We start from the raw sequence: 15,579 nt of genomic DNA, 5'->3' as shown, positions 1-15,579 counted from the left end.
AAAGCCAAATGCCTAACATATATTATTTTTTTCACTTTTGAAAGGTTCTGGGTTATTACCATTCAAAAGATCATCCAAGAGAATCCTGTGCCAAAGCATTTAAGTTAGACTTAGAAGCAGTAAGACCAGACCCATCAACACCTCTAGAGGACTACAGGTAATTGCCAGATACCTTCAGCCCTACTGTCCATTAAATTGACATTTCATGTGAGACATATCCTGGGTTTCATTTCTGTCCTTTTTTTACTTCTTCAATCCAGTCAAGGGAATGATATAAGGAAGTAGTTGTGGTATATAGTACCTGCATTCTTATCTAGGTACCTCAGTATGATAGGCTTTCTGTATCAGTACCTAGCCCATATCATTTTGTATTAATTATGGATGAACTCACAATTAATATTGAGGATGTGCCATGATGTATGTCATTTGCAGACAATATTGTATTGATTGATGCAAAGAAAAATAGTTTAAATATTACGATGGAATTATGGAGGAAAACTTCAGAGGATAAGGGCTTATAAATTACTAGAACAAAGATAGAATATATAGAATGCAAATTTAATGAGAATGAAAATGAAGATGCAATATTAATTAAGATTGATGGACTAGAAATATCACAGAGTGACCAACTTCATTATTTAGGCCCAATTGTACAATATAATAGGAAGATAGATGAGGATGTATGTAATAGAATTAGACTTTGTTGGATAAGGTGGAGAGGTGCATTTGAGATATTACTTGATAGATTACATCTTGGAGACCTAAGTGAAATTTTGTAAAACAATAATAAGACCTTTTATGGCTCAGAGTACTGGGAAATAAATCAAATACATTAAAACAAATTGAGTGTAGTAGAAATGAGAATGTTTACATAGATGTTTGGTAAATCTAGGAAGGATAGATTAAAAAATAAATAATATTAGAGGAGCTGTAGGAGTTGTACAAATTAAGAACCAAGTGATGAAAGGTTGATTGAGATGGTATGTACATTTACAATGAGGACCTGAGGAGGCTCCTATAAGGAGAGATACTTTTGAAGGTGTAAGGGAAGAAGTGGAAGATCTAAATTAACATGAATGGAGATTGTGATTAAGTATATGGAGAGATTTGGCCATAGATAGGAATATTTGACAAATGAGTATCCATAAAGCTGGCTATAGTAATTGGGAAAAGGCTAGATGATTATGATTATGAATATGACAAGATTCCATATCTTTCTTTTGTCTCTGTCACCATCTCTTACGAGCTCGATCATTGTGATGGATTGTTCCAAATCCAATAACTATTTTTTTCCTCATATAGCTTTGAGCTTAGAGCAACAACATTTGTTTTTGACACACTAAATTGAGTTAAAGTTAGACCTTGTATAGTATTTTTAAACAGTTGAAATAAGTCAAACAACAAGATCTTATTATTTTCAGAGTATTTATACCACCTTTAGCATTCATCAATTAATCGGCAAGTGCACCAAATATTTTTTCACATCTCGTACACTTTTATTTAGCTATTCAATTATGATTATGAAGTTATGATGAACTTCTGTGTGTATCTTTCCCTAGCTCTGTTGTAAAAGGAAAGTTGATGGGGTGTATATTTTAATAAAAGAAAACATAGGAAAAATGCATTAGAGAGGATCAGAATGATTTAAGTTACTTTTTCTGACAAGCATTTGTACTTATGTGTTTGTGGTTATGATTAATATAATGAACAACCCAGATTATCTGAATTTTAAATTATTCCTTAAGTTCAAAATGTATGTCTGTGTTCTTTGCTTACCATTGTACTTCACATTTTCTGTGCATTCTTGCTCTTTCTGATACTTTATAATGAAAATGATGGTGTCATAAGTTCTGCGAGATTTAAAATTACTTATCTACTGTTTAGCATCTCAGATTGAAGTGTAAACATTAATTTTGCTGGTACTAATTTTAGCATAGAATGTTTGATGGAGAAAGTTTGGTAAAGGAATGGCTAACCCAGGGAATGTAGTTTTGTTCTTATGATCTGTGTTTTGGGTTTATAATAAAAACAGTTTGTAGATTTTATTCTTGTAGCAAAAATTACCAGCTTCTAGAGGTTTCTCAAGGCTAATATATTGGTTGTTCTCAGGTTACATCTTGAGTTTTTGCCAATGCGGCTGCATCTTGATCAAGACCAACTCAACTTCCTCATCAGCTTCTTTGGCAAGGATTCATTTGTTGATGAGCCTCCCAGTCCGCCTAATAATTTGAGTGAGTCTGTCACATCAGGAAGAAAAAGCAGGAGCTTTGGGAGCCAAACTATTATGGAGGAGGCATTACTTCCTTTCTTCCAGGCTAGATATTTTAAGCCCTTATCTTTTCTCGTCCCAGGGCATTTTTTATGTTTTCATTTTGAAACATTCTAAAGCCCTACCTTCGATTTATTTAATTTTTGTTATTCTATGCAAATATTCAAGCATTGTCCTTAAAAATAAAATCTTTCTTAAAATATGTAGAATCAAGATTCGCCGTCTCAGTACCGGATCCCGTACTGGTGTCACACTAGTATAGTGTCAATATGGTATGGTATGCAATTTTTTTGGCATACCGAGTGTCGATACACCACCCATACCGTATACCGGTATCGAATTGGTACGGTATGATACGCTTTGTACCCCTCGGTTTGGGCCGGTACGATGTACCTTGGATAAGATAATTGTTAAGCGTAGATTATATGTATTTTCTAAAATCGGTTAAGAAGTATTTGTTGATTTTTTATATTTACTAGAAATAAGCTATAGCCAGTCCTTTAAATTTATTATGCCTTTACATTATCTCCATTCCTATGAGCTAGAAGATTACCAGTATGCACCACTTATCCCACATTTTTTGATACTTTTCCTCATGGGAGAGAGATGAAGTTTGTCTCATGCATATCCAGGATTTTGAGTTTGGGATTGACAATTTCAACGTGTAGTTGATGATCCAGATGGACTATTCATATGAACTTATGTTAATAGGATATGAATATTGCATGATATGGGATTGTTACTTATTAGGCCCACAGGTCCCACACACACCAGATACTTCACTTTTAGAATCAAGGAAATACTGGTGGGCCTTCCTTTTATCCAGGCCAATAGGGATGGAAGTGCATAAGGGTCTTGTTTTACACTAAAGGAAAAGAAAATTACAGAGTGCATATATGGATGCTAGTTTGACAACCCAAAGAAGATTCTAGGAGCAATATGCTACTCTATTTTCCTTTTAAATTTAAATTATATATTTTCTTTAATTATCTATTGCTCTGGCACTTCAAGTTTTATCGGTAGATCAATGTTTAATCATAAATCATAGGACATTAAACATAGTTGGTTCCACTATTTCAACTGATATAACTTTCATATTCTGTTCTTGCATTTTGTGTTATTACTTGCTAGGATGACACCATTTGGATCTAAAAAGTTAATATGCTATATTATGTTGGTCATTATGTTATGAGTGTTGTTACATATCCGCTTTGTTATAAGAGCAAAGTATGTTTCATGTTGGTCTTGTAGGATAGGTTTGGCTAAGATGGCATTTTCCAATGTCATGTTTTATGACTTCTAATGTTTCGTTATTTCAGAAATGTGTTGTAAGGCCCTTGGTTGTGCGTGTTGACTACATTCCTCGGCATTTTGATCCAGCAGCACTAAGAAGAGGAAACTATGCAGAACTTCTCAACTTAGTTGCATGGAAGGTAATTCTTAATTATTATTATTGCCCTATTGTTGTTGATTTCTAATAGAGCTAATGACCTTCAAAGTGCAAACTCTCGGCTCGGAAGGAGAATATCTGATTACAATAGAACCACCAGTAGCTAGAGAAGCGAAAGTTTTTTTCACTATAAAATAACAAGCTGGTGACCCTGTTTTGTGGTGATAGCAAATCTTTCCCCTAATTCTGCAGCAGAGATCAAAATTAAAACTTGATATAATCCTCCAAGAAACATAATTTAATAAACCACTAAACCACAGGACCAGAATTTTAGATTGAATACTGATGCATTGCATTATTGACCATCATTCCATTTCATGGAACTGATCACTGATACAGGTAACTGTATTCTCTAAGTTTCCTGTAATGTTTATAATATATTAACTGCTCATCAAATGCATCTATTTGTTTGTATACTTTACTAATCGTCTGTAGAATCAAAGTAGCTGATCATCTTCTTCCCAAAACCCTTGGCCCACCTTATCTGTCACTCTCTATACCCTAGTTTTCTTTTTAGTGAACCGAACAGCATTGAAAAAATTTAAAGAACTACCAACTGCGTTATATCTGGAGCCAGCTGGTTCCTGACTGGTTCATCCCAGTGACCCATTGGGTGCAGGGGGCTCAACCCGAACTCACTTATTTATAATCAAGATGATTTTGGGTCACGCTCGAGCCTTCTCTGTGTTAAGAAACCCCAACAGAACCTATCTAATCCAGGTGGTTTTGGGCAGGTTGCTGGGTGCAGGTCAGATTTTCCCACACCCTAAGCATGCACTCTACATCCTTTTTTTTGGACACTTCTTGCTATGCATGTTCTCTCTTTGATGCCCAATACTTTCGTATATAATGTTGCAGGCCTTACTGCTGTCATATGTAATGCACATAGAGTCTAAACATGCCAAGATCATTAAAAAATGCAATAGTCACCCTCTACTTCATCCATCTCGCCCTGATTATATTAGGCATCATCATCATCTCTCTCTCTCTCCCTCTCTCCCTCTCTCTCTGTGTGTGTGTGTGTGTGTTCTCCTGTTTATTGATCCTAATTTTATTGAAACACAATGGTTCTCGAAGGTGTTAAGAAAGATCATGCCTCCAAAGCAATGCTCTGGATTTTTATAGTTTTGTATTTGACATCCAAATTGAGTGTTCAAATATTTGTACTGCTACTAAATGCAAATTACCTGGGTTAAGGTAACCAAAACCAAGGGAGACATGCATTTGCAGGTGCGTTAGTGGTCTACAGTAAATATAATAGTTCTGTTCATATCCTCCATTGTAGTGTGCCCAACCAAGCAATTAATTTTAGTCATAATTTGATATTCATTTTTATATCTCTGCTGCTGTAGTATCGACTATAATTTTCCTTTGGCCTTCCTGTAATTTAACTGCAAACATGATGGTTATGTGGTTTATTTACTGCAGGGAATTGACTTACATCTCAAACATGTTTGTGCTGTTGGTGTTTATGGGTGGAATAGCATCTGTGAAATGGTACTTGGGGAATGGTTGGAAGATATTTCTCACAACCAGGTTTTTACTTATTCTCTTCATGTTCATCATCAACAGAATAACAATTATACTATATGATCTACCAAATTTTTCATGCTAACCGGCAATGTATACAATTTTCTTTTAGGTTCATAAATTATTAAAAGGGCTTGCTCCTATAAGGTCATTGTTTGCTGTCAGTTCTGGCACGTCTAAATTGGTTTTATCTCCAGTTAAAAGTTACAGGAAAGATCACAAGTTGCTTAAGGGAATACAAAGAGGTAAGACAGAAATTCTGTTATTTTTAGGTAACGAATATACTTTACCACTTGCAGGAAATAGTTTTTTCCTGATATGTAGTTTCTTCCATTTTAACATTATAGTCTCCAATAAAACAACTGCATGAGACCACATAATTGACAATGATATAAGTGAAATAACAGGCTGATCTAGCACTTATCTCTAGAACAATGCTAGAAGAATGATCAAGAGATATGAAACACCATGGCGGAGACACATTTAAAAAGAATTTACACCAGCATTACAAATTGCACCTTATTCTTCTAATGTGTTGCATTTGCACTGGAGTGACTTTGTTCTAGACCTTGGTCGGCATAAATAAGTCTATTTTACCACATAAAAACTCATTTTTATAGAAAATCTATTTGTTACATATTCTAAGAAATATCTTTGTGGCCACCAAAATGCTTAAGCGACTTCTAAAGTAGCTAGGTGGTTTCAAATTAATTATGTGGTAACCATTTGACCTAAGGTCTGGCGAACTGTGCCGAACCGGCCAGTTTGGGGCCTACCAAATTGAATTGGTCTGTTACATGCATAGTTTAGGAGCATGATTCGAGACGATAACTTCATCTCCCTCATGACACTTCGAACCTTCCCCTCCCCTCCCCTCCCCTCCTCCTCCCACCTCCTCCTCAAGCTCTTTCTCTCTCTCTCTCTCTCTCTCTCTCTCTCTCTCTATCAAGGTTCGCTCGAAGCCCTTGCGGTCGGATCCGGCCTCTCCCTCGTCGCGAAGCCCATCGAAGCCCTCCTCCAGATCCATCCTCTCCCTTGTCGCGAAGCTCTCAAAGCATGTCGAGCTCTTAAAGCCCTCCTCCTCTATATCCAGTCTCTCTCCCTTATCGCGAAGCCCTCAAAGCTTGTCCAAACTCATCAAAGTCGGGTTAGGTGAGTCCCCTCTCTCTCTCCCTCCCTCTCCTTCTTCCTCTCCCCCTCCCACTCCCTCTCTCCCTCCGTCCCTCTCCTTCCTTTGGCCCCTCTTCCTCCCCACCGCCCTCTCTCTTCATCCCCCTCCTCCCTCTCCCCCTCCCTCTCCCTGTTTCGGAATGCTCCAGCATTGGTATGGAATGGACTCATACCATACCAAACCAGTTGCCGGCTGGTGCGAGTCCCAGTATCGGTTTGGCTGACCTTGATTTGACTATTAAGCATGATTTAGTTACATTTCAGCTTATATGTTAGACTGTTATTTAGTTTGTTTAAAAGTTAAAATGACAAGCAAGTAGTTGATTTGTAATCTTGAGTCAGTGTTTAGTATACCGGTGATTAATCTGATGGTTCGAATATATCTTCTAATATACTATTTAACAAGAATTTTTTGATTGCATTGCGTTTTGATTTCATCTGATGTGCTCCTTTTGAAGGTACCACATAACCTTGTATATCATGCATGTGTTGCATGACTATACAATTCATGCTAAGAATAGAGAAACAGGTCCCTTGCTTTATTTCCTAAGTCTAGCCTTTACTCCCATGGAACTTAATTGCTTTCAAGTTTCAATAATGTTAGTTGTGAGAAAAGTTCTCTGTCCAATTGCTCCATTGAACATTGTGCATGCCTCCCCTTCTCTCTCTTTTCAGTGTCTTTCTCTCGTAGTATGATTACTACACTTCTTTAATTTTTTTTTGAGGTATTTTGTTTTTTCAAGCTGATTAGATTTTTTATGCATCTTCCTTTGTTGTGCCAGCACACAAATCTTGCTCATAGGATTCCTGTATTTTGCATTTGTATTCTGTGCCTCCAGAACTAGTTCCATTGTCCAGCAACAATGATTTCTTATCATTCCATGCTGCATCTAGTCTTTGAAAATTAAGCCCTGTCCATTTAGTCATGATGACTATTTCATTTTGTGGTGGATAATTTTAATTGATTTATTTTTGGTTACATTGTCTTTTTCCCCCCTCTTATGGTTGCATTTTGAACTAGCTATATGAACTAAAATTTAATGATTTACACACACTATTTGCAGGGGCAATAGCTTTTATTAGAAGCATTTCAATTGAAGCTGTTGGGCTAGGGGTGCATTTGGCAGCTGGAGCCCATGAGATCTTGCTTCAAACAGAATACTTCCTTACAAGCATTCCATCATCTGGATCATTATCTGAAACGAACAGAAGAAAAAGTAATATAAGATCTAATCAACCTGAAGATGCACAACAAGGGATCCGCCAGGTAGACTTCCTTGAGCAATGTAACTATGATTTGATAGTAAAATGCATTCTTCATGATATATCAAATATTTGTTCTGTTTTGATGCACATTCAGGTATTGATTGCTTGGTTCCAAATAAGCAGAATTAATTCACAGAATTTTAAAGATAGGTTTAATAATTGGTTTTTAGGTATAAATTACACAAATGTGAAGCTTGATCTGATAAGAAACCAAATTTTAATATTTTGTTGCTTGAGATGTCATCCACAATCACCAGTTGGGATTTAGATTAGCCTGTTATATGCTAAAGTTTTTAATTTAGGAGGGGAATGAGGATTGAAAAGCAAGTTATTAGCTGATATTTGTAGTTTCTCAATGAATAGGCATGATATTATGAATGTATTGACAAGAATAATTTGTGAAATGTCCACAAAGGAAGTAATGAAAATGGAAAAAGAACTATTTTTCCAAAAAAAAGAGATTTTTTTTAAAAGATAAATTGGAGAATCATTACATCACCAGGGTACTAGATAAGGAATTCTAAATGTTATTTAAAATCATGGTCTGCCAAACCAGCCCTGAACTGCTTGGAATTGATCCGAACCGGGCTGTTCCAAGTGGAGCCGGTTCTCCCTTCCCCCGCTCTTCTTTTAAGCCTTCTTAGGGTTTCCTTCCTAATTTTTTCAAACCTCCCCTCTTGGGGCCACTCGACGAGATTTTAAATATCGGTATGTATGCTGTACTTTAAATATATATATTTAATTGTATCATTTATATTTTATATCACACTAATTGATTTTAGGATATTTCATGTTGCTTCTTCTAGCATGCAATATCTCACTAATCATTTTATATTTTGCATCACTCAAAACTATCAAGAGACATCATTTAGGATGTATCAGGATCATAGAAATATTAAAAAATATTAAAAAACATCAAGAAACATTAAATTGTACTTAAAATCATTGAAAAAATAAAAAAAATTAATTACCAATAATTCAAACTTTAAAAATATTGAAAAAAATTAGCGTGCCAGTTTGAAACTGGCACGCCATTGCATACCGTGTATCGGTAAGGTACCGAACCAGCCAAATTGGCATGCTATTGCATACCGTATGTCGGTACGGTACCGAACCAGCCAAATTGGCATGCTGTTGCATACCGTATGTCGGTACGGTACCGAACCAGCCGCCGATCGGTATGGGTCCTGATACCAGTTTCGCGGACCTTATTTAAAACCATCCCATAAAGAATTGCTAACCTACATAAGATGCTTAAAGATACATGCAGAAAAATTAAGATTAGTTTTAGTCTTCATATAATCATGGTATTAACAATATATTATATTTCACTTTCACAAACAATTTGTGCATTGTTAATCATCTTGGATGTGTGTATTGATGATTATAGCTCACTAAACAACACTAAAGAAAAACTCAAATATAAACTTCATAACATTATTTATGAAATTCTTTTAACCTAGCTGAAAAACAAACCGTAAAATCATTACTTGTTAAAACCATATTGGAATCATTGGATGCATCATATGGGATTTAAAAGTATGACTCAACCTTTTGCAAAATTAAGGACCTAGATTCAACACAAGTGGTATTGTAGTGACCTAGGATTTCACCCTAAAAGGCTAGCCAAAAGGCATTCCAGGTACACAATACTTACCCAACACACACCCGGTGTGGGAATAAACCTACACTTGCATGGGTGATCAAACACTCCCACTATTCAAATGTGGGACTAAATACATCTGGCAGGTTATCACACTCTTCCACAGTTTAAGTTCTACCATCCTTATCATTAAAGGTTCAATCACAAACATGTCGCATTGTAGTCGGACCTAAAAGGGCCCATGTTGCATAATACTATTGTTGACATAGGCCATGGGCTGGGTCAGCTTTGATAGCATTTGTAATGGCCTAGGATGTCACCCCAAAAGTCTAGCCTCAAGGTTATTGACTAGGGTCCTTGAACCTGCTTAAGGACTGAAGACCTCCCTTGTGCACCTCAATGTGGGACTTAACATGCCTAGGCAGGTTATCACAAGTATTATATGAAATGTGCTGGTACATTGATACATGATGCATGTGGTTGATTTTTCTTTCCTTTCTTGTTAGAGTTATGCATATTGAAAATTTTTCAACATTTTTCAACCTTACATGTTTAGGGTTGTAGACATGGTCATCCATGCAACTTGACTGCTCAGATCTTCATTGAAGGAGTGAACCACAGAAAAAAAGGGTGAGAAGTGCCCATAAATCGAGATTTTGAATATGCAGGATTTGAGTGTTTTAAAAAGATAATGAGCTTTTGTAACTATTCTTCATCATAGTTATCAAATTGACTACATTCTATGATCCAAAAGTCACATTTTGTCAATGTTCTAACTAAATGATATGGTCTATGATTTACTTATGGTCATGGCTAGATCCAAAATGACCTCTAGTGATCTCTAGGCCTCCACATCTGACGATATTCTCCATCATTCCTCACTAAATCAAATGGAAAGGAAATCAGAAAATATAGAAAATTCTCAAAAAAACTTTGTAGATGATAAATTAAAACGTAGTTATTATTTGATAGAGTTAAACGTTTGTGTATAATGGTTGTGTGACCCACAAGTATCTGATAGTGATCACTAGACAAAATTCCAGCACTTAGGATCAACTATGGAGTACAATCATGACAATGAAAGGTTAAGGGAATATTGTATGTAAAACTATTATAATTAGTGAATGAAGACTTGTATTTCAAACATAAACCTCCAAAACTTCTTATTAGATATATGCTAGGTCTTTATGTAGATTGGTATCTTTCAAATTAGATTAAAATGTTCATCCTAATGTTAATGCATGAAAAAGAAAAATGTAACAAAATTCTTTGATCTGCACTTGTTCCCTTTGGGAAATGTAGAGACAAAAGATGAGAAATGTCAACAGTCTAAAGTCTAAACTAAGAGACACCAATAAAATGGTATTTGTTTGGCAGAGGCATCATTGCCTAGATTTGCCTCTCATTGAATGCTTCACCTATTGTAAAGCTGTAGTTCCATTCCAAAATTCAGACTGGAGTACAAAGACTGAATTTTAAAGCTTACCATGCTTGGTGTGCTCGATGTTTGGTCAAAGATAGCTCGTAACCATGAGAAGTTTTAATTCCTCAGAGATGTATGGTACTGGCATGACTAGCCTATCCTGTCAAGCTCTTAATCCTTGTTCATCTCTATGTTGTCAAGTCCTTACTCCTTGATCATCTCTATTACAACTTTTTAATATTGGTGTGCCTTTTCATTGTGCATCTTCTCAATCCATACAACAAACCTATAAACAAAACGTAATATTTATTCCGACAATACAATCTCGATTAAGGTTCGCTATATCGGTGCATACCATCCCTATTGGGCATACTGTATTGTATCGATGCTGAACTAAGACTTAGTATAGGGGGATTATTGATTCTCAGTATACTAAAGCGACCCCTGTACTAGGCATATCGACATTGTACCAGCATGGTGTAGTTACAGGGCGAACCTTGATCTCGATTTTTTGAATGTTACTTTGACCTCACTTCCTTTATGAAAGCATATCCTATGCAATAAAATCTTCTTTTTTTTTTTTGCTTTAACGGGTTGATCATACTATGCGTGTACGAACACACCTAATAAAATTAGAAAATACAAGCTCACGGAGTGCTCGAGGCAACTCTCTCTCTCTCCTGACTACAGGGTACTCCCTGAATGATTAGTTAGATAAGCCGCCACCCTGTCGGCTGCCCAGTTGGCCTTTCTAAATACATGCTTCGCCTGAAAGGGCCCCCATCCCACGTCATCGTCCAGATATCCCAGAGCAAAGGGTGGTCCAAGCTCGTATCCCTCGGACCTTCTGGATCTATCTAATCACCGTGGCCCAGTCGCCCTCTAAGATCACCGAACTAGCCTGTAGTACTCGCCTCGCATGTCGAAGGCCCTCCCAGGCAGCCCTCACCTCCGCTCCGAAGACCGATACGTCGAATAACTGGCAGCTGCTCGCTACCACCACCCTGGAGTACGGATCCCAAATGACAAATCCCGCACCTCCTCTTGTGCCTCCGTCGAAAGTAGATCCGTCGAAGTTGACCTTGAGGAAACTCGGGGGTAGGGGCTTCCAGGTGAAGAACACCATTTGAGAGACTGCCTGAGTAGAGAGGAAATTCTAGGTGCCCCAAGCTATCAAAGGTTCATCAAAAAGGGCTGTGTGTCTGACAATAAAATCTTTGCTATATCATTTCTCACAATCACTGTGTGATGTCCTTATCCTTTTGCTCAAAGTTCTCGAACTTGTGTTTTTGACCTCTCACTATGCCATCTCTGGCCTCATTACATTTAAGACCATGACAAATGTTCAATTCAGCTGAAATTCCATAGTTCTTCAATGTTATTTATAATTAATTATAAACATCTCAGTTTCATAGTATTCGGTGTATCTCACTGTGGGCCACTAAGCTTCAAATTTTGGTAAGTATTGATCTTCATTTTGTTAAATTTGCCTATGTAGTTCTGACTCTTAGTATGGAACATTAAAGGGTGATTCATTTATCTAGATATATGGTAAAAGTTTTCATGAATATTTTCTTGACAATGGAAAATAGAGCATCCAGATAGGAGAAGCCATTGTAATATTTCATGACTTATTACATGGGAATTTGTGTTTAATGAGTCTGGTTTGCTTCCGTAATTGTTGGTCCCTTTAGTAAAAAATAAACTGCAGCTATAATGTGAAGTAAAAGAAAGTTTGCTATGGTTTAATTAAGAGGGTTTGACTTACATTTAACAGCATGAAGTTTGTTCATTGCATGAGACCATGGGACCTTGTACTTTTTATAGGTAAATTTAACCAATTCATCAAACCTGTTTTGGTAGAAGTAGCTTTTATTATATGCAGAATATGTTACTGATCTCCTCGTCCAGACTTGATTTGCATGATTAACTTGTTTTCCAGCCTCTGTAAGATCTGTTTGTGCTTATAGGCCATTTTCCATTTCATTCTAGGCTCTATGTAGCTTGACGAGTCTTTTCCTTCTTGTCTGCAGGCTTATGAGAGTCTTAGTGATGGTCTTAGTAGGACTGCCTCTGCTCTACTTAAGACTCCTCTAAAGGCTTACCAGCGGGGTGCTGGTGCAGGATCAGCCCTGACATCTGCTTTCCGGGCGGCTCCTGCCGCTGCTGTAGCTCCTGTCTCTGCTTCTGCTGGTGCAGCACACTGCGCACTTCTTGGACTTAGAAACAGGTTATTTCTTCACTCGAATTGCTTAAGTGGAAACATTTTTTAAGTTCATTTATACACCTTAGGCAAATACCCCATACATCATAATTGAGGCAACTAAGTCAGTTCAGTAGGACTCTTCCCTATTTATGGACTTGACACAGAAAATACATCAGCCTGTACATGCAAACTGGTACTTTGTCAGTGTTGTGTACTGGAGTGATTAATTTTCACAAACTAGAAGAGTGTCAAGGATATAGCACTTCACAAAAGTACAAGTATTTTAAATATTCAATTTTTTTGTGAAAGCAATTAGAGAACTGGATTAAAACTACTTAGCGGGACTGGATTCTTTGGTGTAGAAGCTGGACAATTTGAATACTTGTCATGTTTCTGGCACTGGTTTAGCAATCTGGTACCTTACAACATAGTTGATATTTCATAAGATTGTAGTATTATAACAATAATATAAGAATAGGTGATTAACTGGATAGCACACACTCTTGGCACTGTTTTCCTTTTGTCTTCTAGGGATGACAGTATTTTATGAATTATGCTGGTGCGCAGACATCTCTCAGTAGTAATGAAATATACAATTTCTTTTTTTCAAACTTTCGTTTCTTTTACTTATGAATATTGACATTAATTAACTATCCAGCAGCTCAGTGCCCTTTGCTAACTATTAAGTTTTGAACTGCAGCCTAGATCCCGAACATAAAAAAGAATCTATGGGGAAATATTTGGGATCTTCTCGATCATAAAAGTACAAAAAGCAACGGTACAGCTTGCTAGGTGGTTGCACTAACATCCTTACGGGCGTTGTTGAAAGGAATACGAAGCTGTATCTTTGATCCTTGTCATTCAGATTCATTTAGTTTATGAGTTGGATATTTTCTCACCCAGATTCAGGTTACAGCCGCCTGTAAAAAGTAAGTTAATATAGAATTAGTTAAGCTTCCCTGTGTAATGGGCCACAATTTTTACAAAAATTGATTGCTTTTCTCTGGATCATGCAGGTGTATAGCAATTTAAACAGAGATTCTTTGTGGAACAGAATAAGAAAGTAATCCCTGTACAATATGTAAATAACCATATGACACTGTCATTCACTCAGCCATATAATTGTACTATGCCTGTAATCAGTGTGTATTTACAGTTTAGCACCACATTAATTGTAATATTTAACGCGCTTCATTTGTTTGAAAAAGAAATTTTTCTCCTGATTACTTTCTGGAGGCAGCCTCAGGAGCAACTAGGCTAGATCGAAGAAACTTTATGTGCTTATAGATCTTATTGTGATTGTCACTACTACATCGAAGCTGTCATGTCTGCTACTAAGAGACATATGAGATGCACTTCAACGCATGGAAAATGTTATGTAACCCATGATTTGCTCTAGTGTGTGCTAACTTGATTTTTGGTGAATCACCTAGGGCAATATAAGCATTTTTGCCCTGATAACACCCCAACCCTCTCTGAATTGCACGAAAGAGTGGATTGGCAGAGCTCTGCTTTCATATATAAGAAGCTTGATGGCTAACATCAAGATTTGTGTATGCAAAATATCCAACATCACGTTACTGGTCACCTTTTTTGGCCTCATTTCTGATCTCACACGCTTGGTTCCTCTCTGGGCCAAGAAGTCCTTATTATCCAAGGCAATCCACACTCATGCGTCTTAAAAGTACGCGCCAAAGCTGAATCCACTCCTGGAGCGTGCTCATGATGGAATAAACTATAACCCATAGAAGAGCAGGATGTTTTCAATCAATTTACTGATAGCTCGTCAATTGCCTAAGATTCTTTTATAGGCAACCTGATGCTTTTTCTGCATTGAACAGGATGACCATGGGGCCGGGTGCTTGACCTCCAATTGGACTCAAAATGAGAGGATCATTATGGGTTGAGTTGATAGCATTTACACATAGAGTTGTTAAGCAGTTATAAAAAAAAAAGAAGCATTTTTTTTGATTTATCTTATTAGAAGTACTTTTTTTATTGGCATAATTTTGATGTGATGCACATAGAGAAGAATGTTTGTGATAATTTGATTGGAACTTTGCTAAATCTTGATGGGAAGACCAAAGATGACTTGTAAGCCCATCTTGATTTGAAAGACATGGGCATAAGACAAGAGCTTCATCTGAAAGTGTTTGTTAATAATAAAATTTATATACCTCATGCATGTTATATAATATCTATTTAAGAGAAAGATCTTTTCCTAACAGTTCTGAAAAATATAAAAAAATTTAATAGGTATGCATTGAATATTTCATGATGTATAAATCTCAAAAAATAAAAAATTTCAAATACAAAAAGTCATGATGGTCACATTTTGATGCAAGACATCTTGATCGTCAATGCCAAAACAAATTGTTGTAATTGTTTCTCAATTGTCATTATTTTTTAAGGTATTATGTTTCAAAGTCCTTGATCCTTGAGAGCTTGATTAATTGGAGTCAAATGTTGCACTTACACTTTGCCATATAAAAAAGATCTTTCCTCCTGGGTTTTTTCATTATTATGGTTCATCTACTTATTCACTTAGTTTTGGAAGCTAAACTTGGTGGACTAGTAGACTACAGATGGATGTATTCTATTGAGAGGTGATGGTTCTAAACTCTATAATTCTAATTTAAAAATCTTTAGCTTCGACAATATC

The 15,579-nt window shown here is 36.6% G+C and overlaps 1 protein-coding gene across 3 annotated transcripts in view; it reads left to right on the top strand.

The window, feature by feature from the left end:
• LOC103706192 (autophagy-related protein 2-like) overlaps positions 1–14,156 on the top strand; it is a 29,905-nt gene extending 15,749 nt beyond the window's left edge. For 2 of the 3 annotated variants that reach the window (XM_008790232.4, XM_039116341.1), the window contains exons 6-14: positions 45–157; positions 2,110–2,314; positions 3,589–3,702; positions 5,148–5,255; positions 5,362–5,494; positions 7,484–7,686; positions 12,745–12,941; positions 13,618–13,846; positions 13,934–14,156. In XM_008790232.4, the coding sequence (XP_008788454.2) occupies positions 45–157; positions 2,110–2,314; positions 3,589–3,702; positions 5,148–5,255; positions 5,362–5,494; positions 7,484–7,686; positions 12,745–12,941; positions 13,618–13,678 (1,134 nt within the window). In that variant the 3' untranslated portion in view covers positions 13,679–13,846; positions 13,934–14,156. Of the gene's footprint in view, positions 1–44; positions 158–2,109; positions 2,315–3,588; positions 3,703–5,147; positions 5,256–5,361; positions 5,495–7,483; positions 7,687–9,844; positions 9,919–12,744; positions 12,942–13,617; positions 13,847–13,933 lie in introns of all 3 variants that reach the window. The other variant, XM_039116340.1, reaches the window with a different exon arrangement.
• The last annotated feature ends 1,423 nt before the right edge of the window (positions 14,157–15,579 follow it).

The sequence above is a fragment of the Phoenix dactylifera genome, unplaced genomic scaffold (assembly GCF_009389715.1).
Source record: "Phoenix dactylifera cultivar Barhee BC4 unplaced genomic scaffold, palm_55x_up_171113_PBpolish2nd_filt_p 000085F, whole genome shotgun sequence".
Classification (NCBI taxonomy): Eukaryota; Viridiplantae; Streptophyta; class Magnoliopsida; order Arecales; family Arecaceae; genus Phoenix; species Phoenix dactylifera.
The sequence above is the reverse complement of the archived record's forward strand: the minus strand, read 5'-3'. Positions and strand labels throughout refer to the sequence as shown.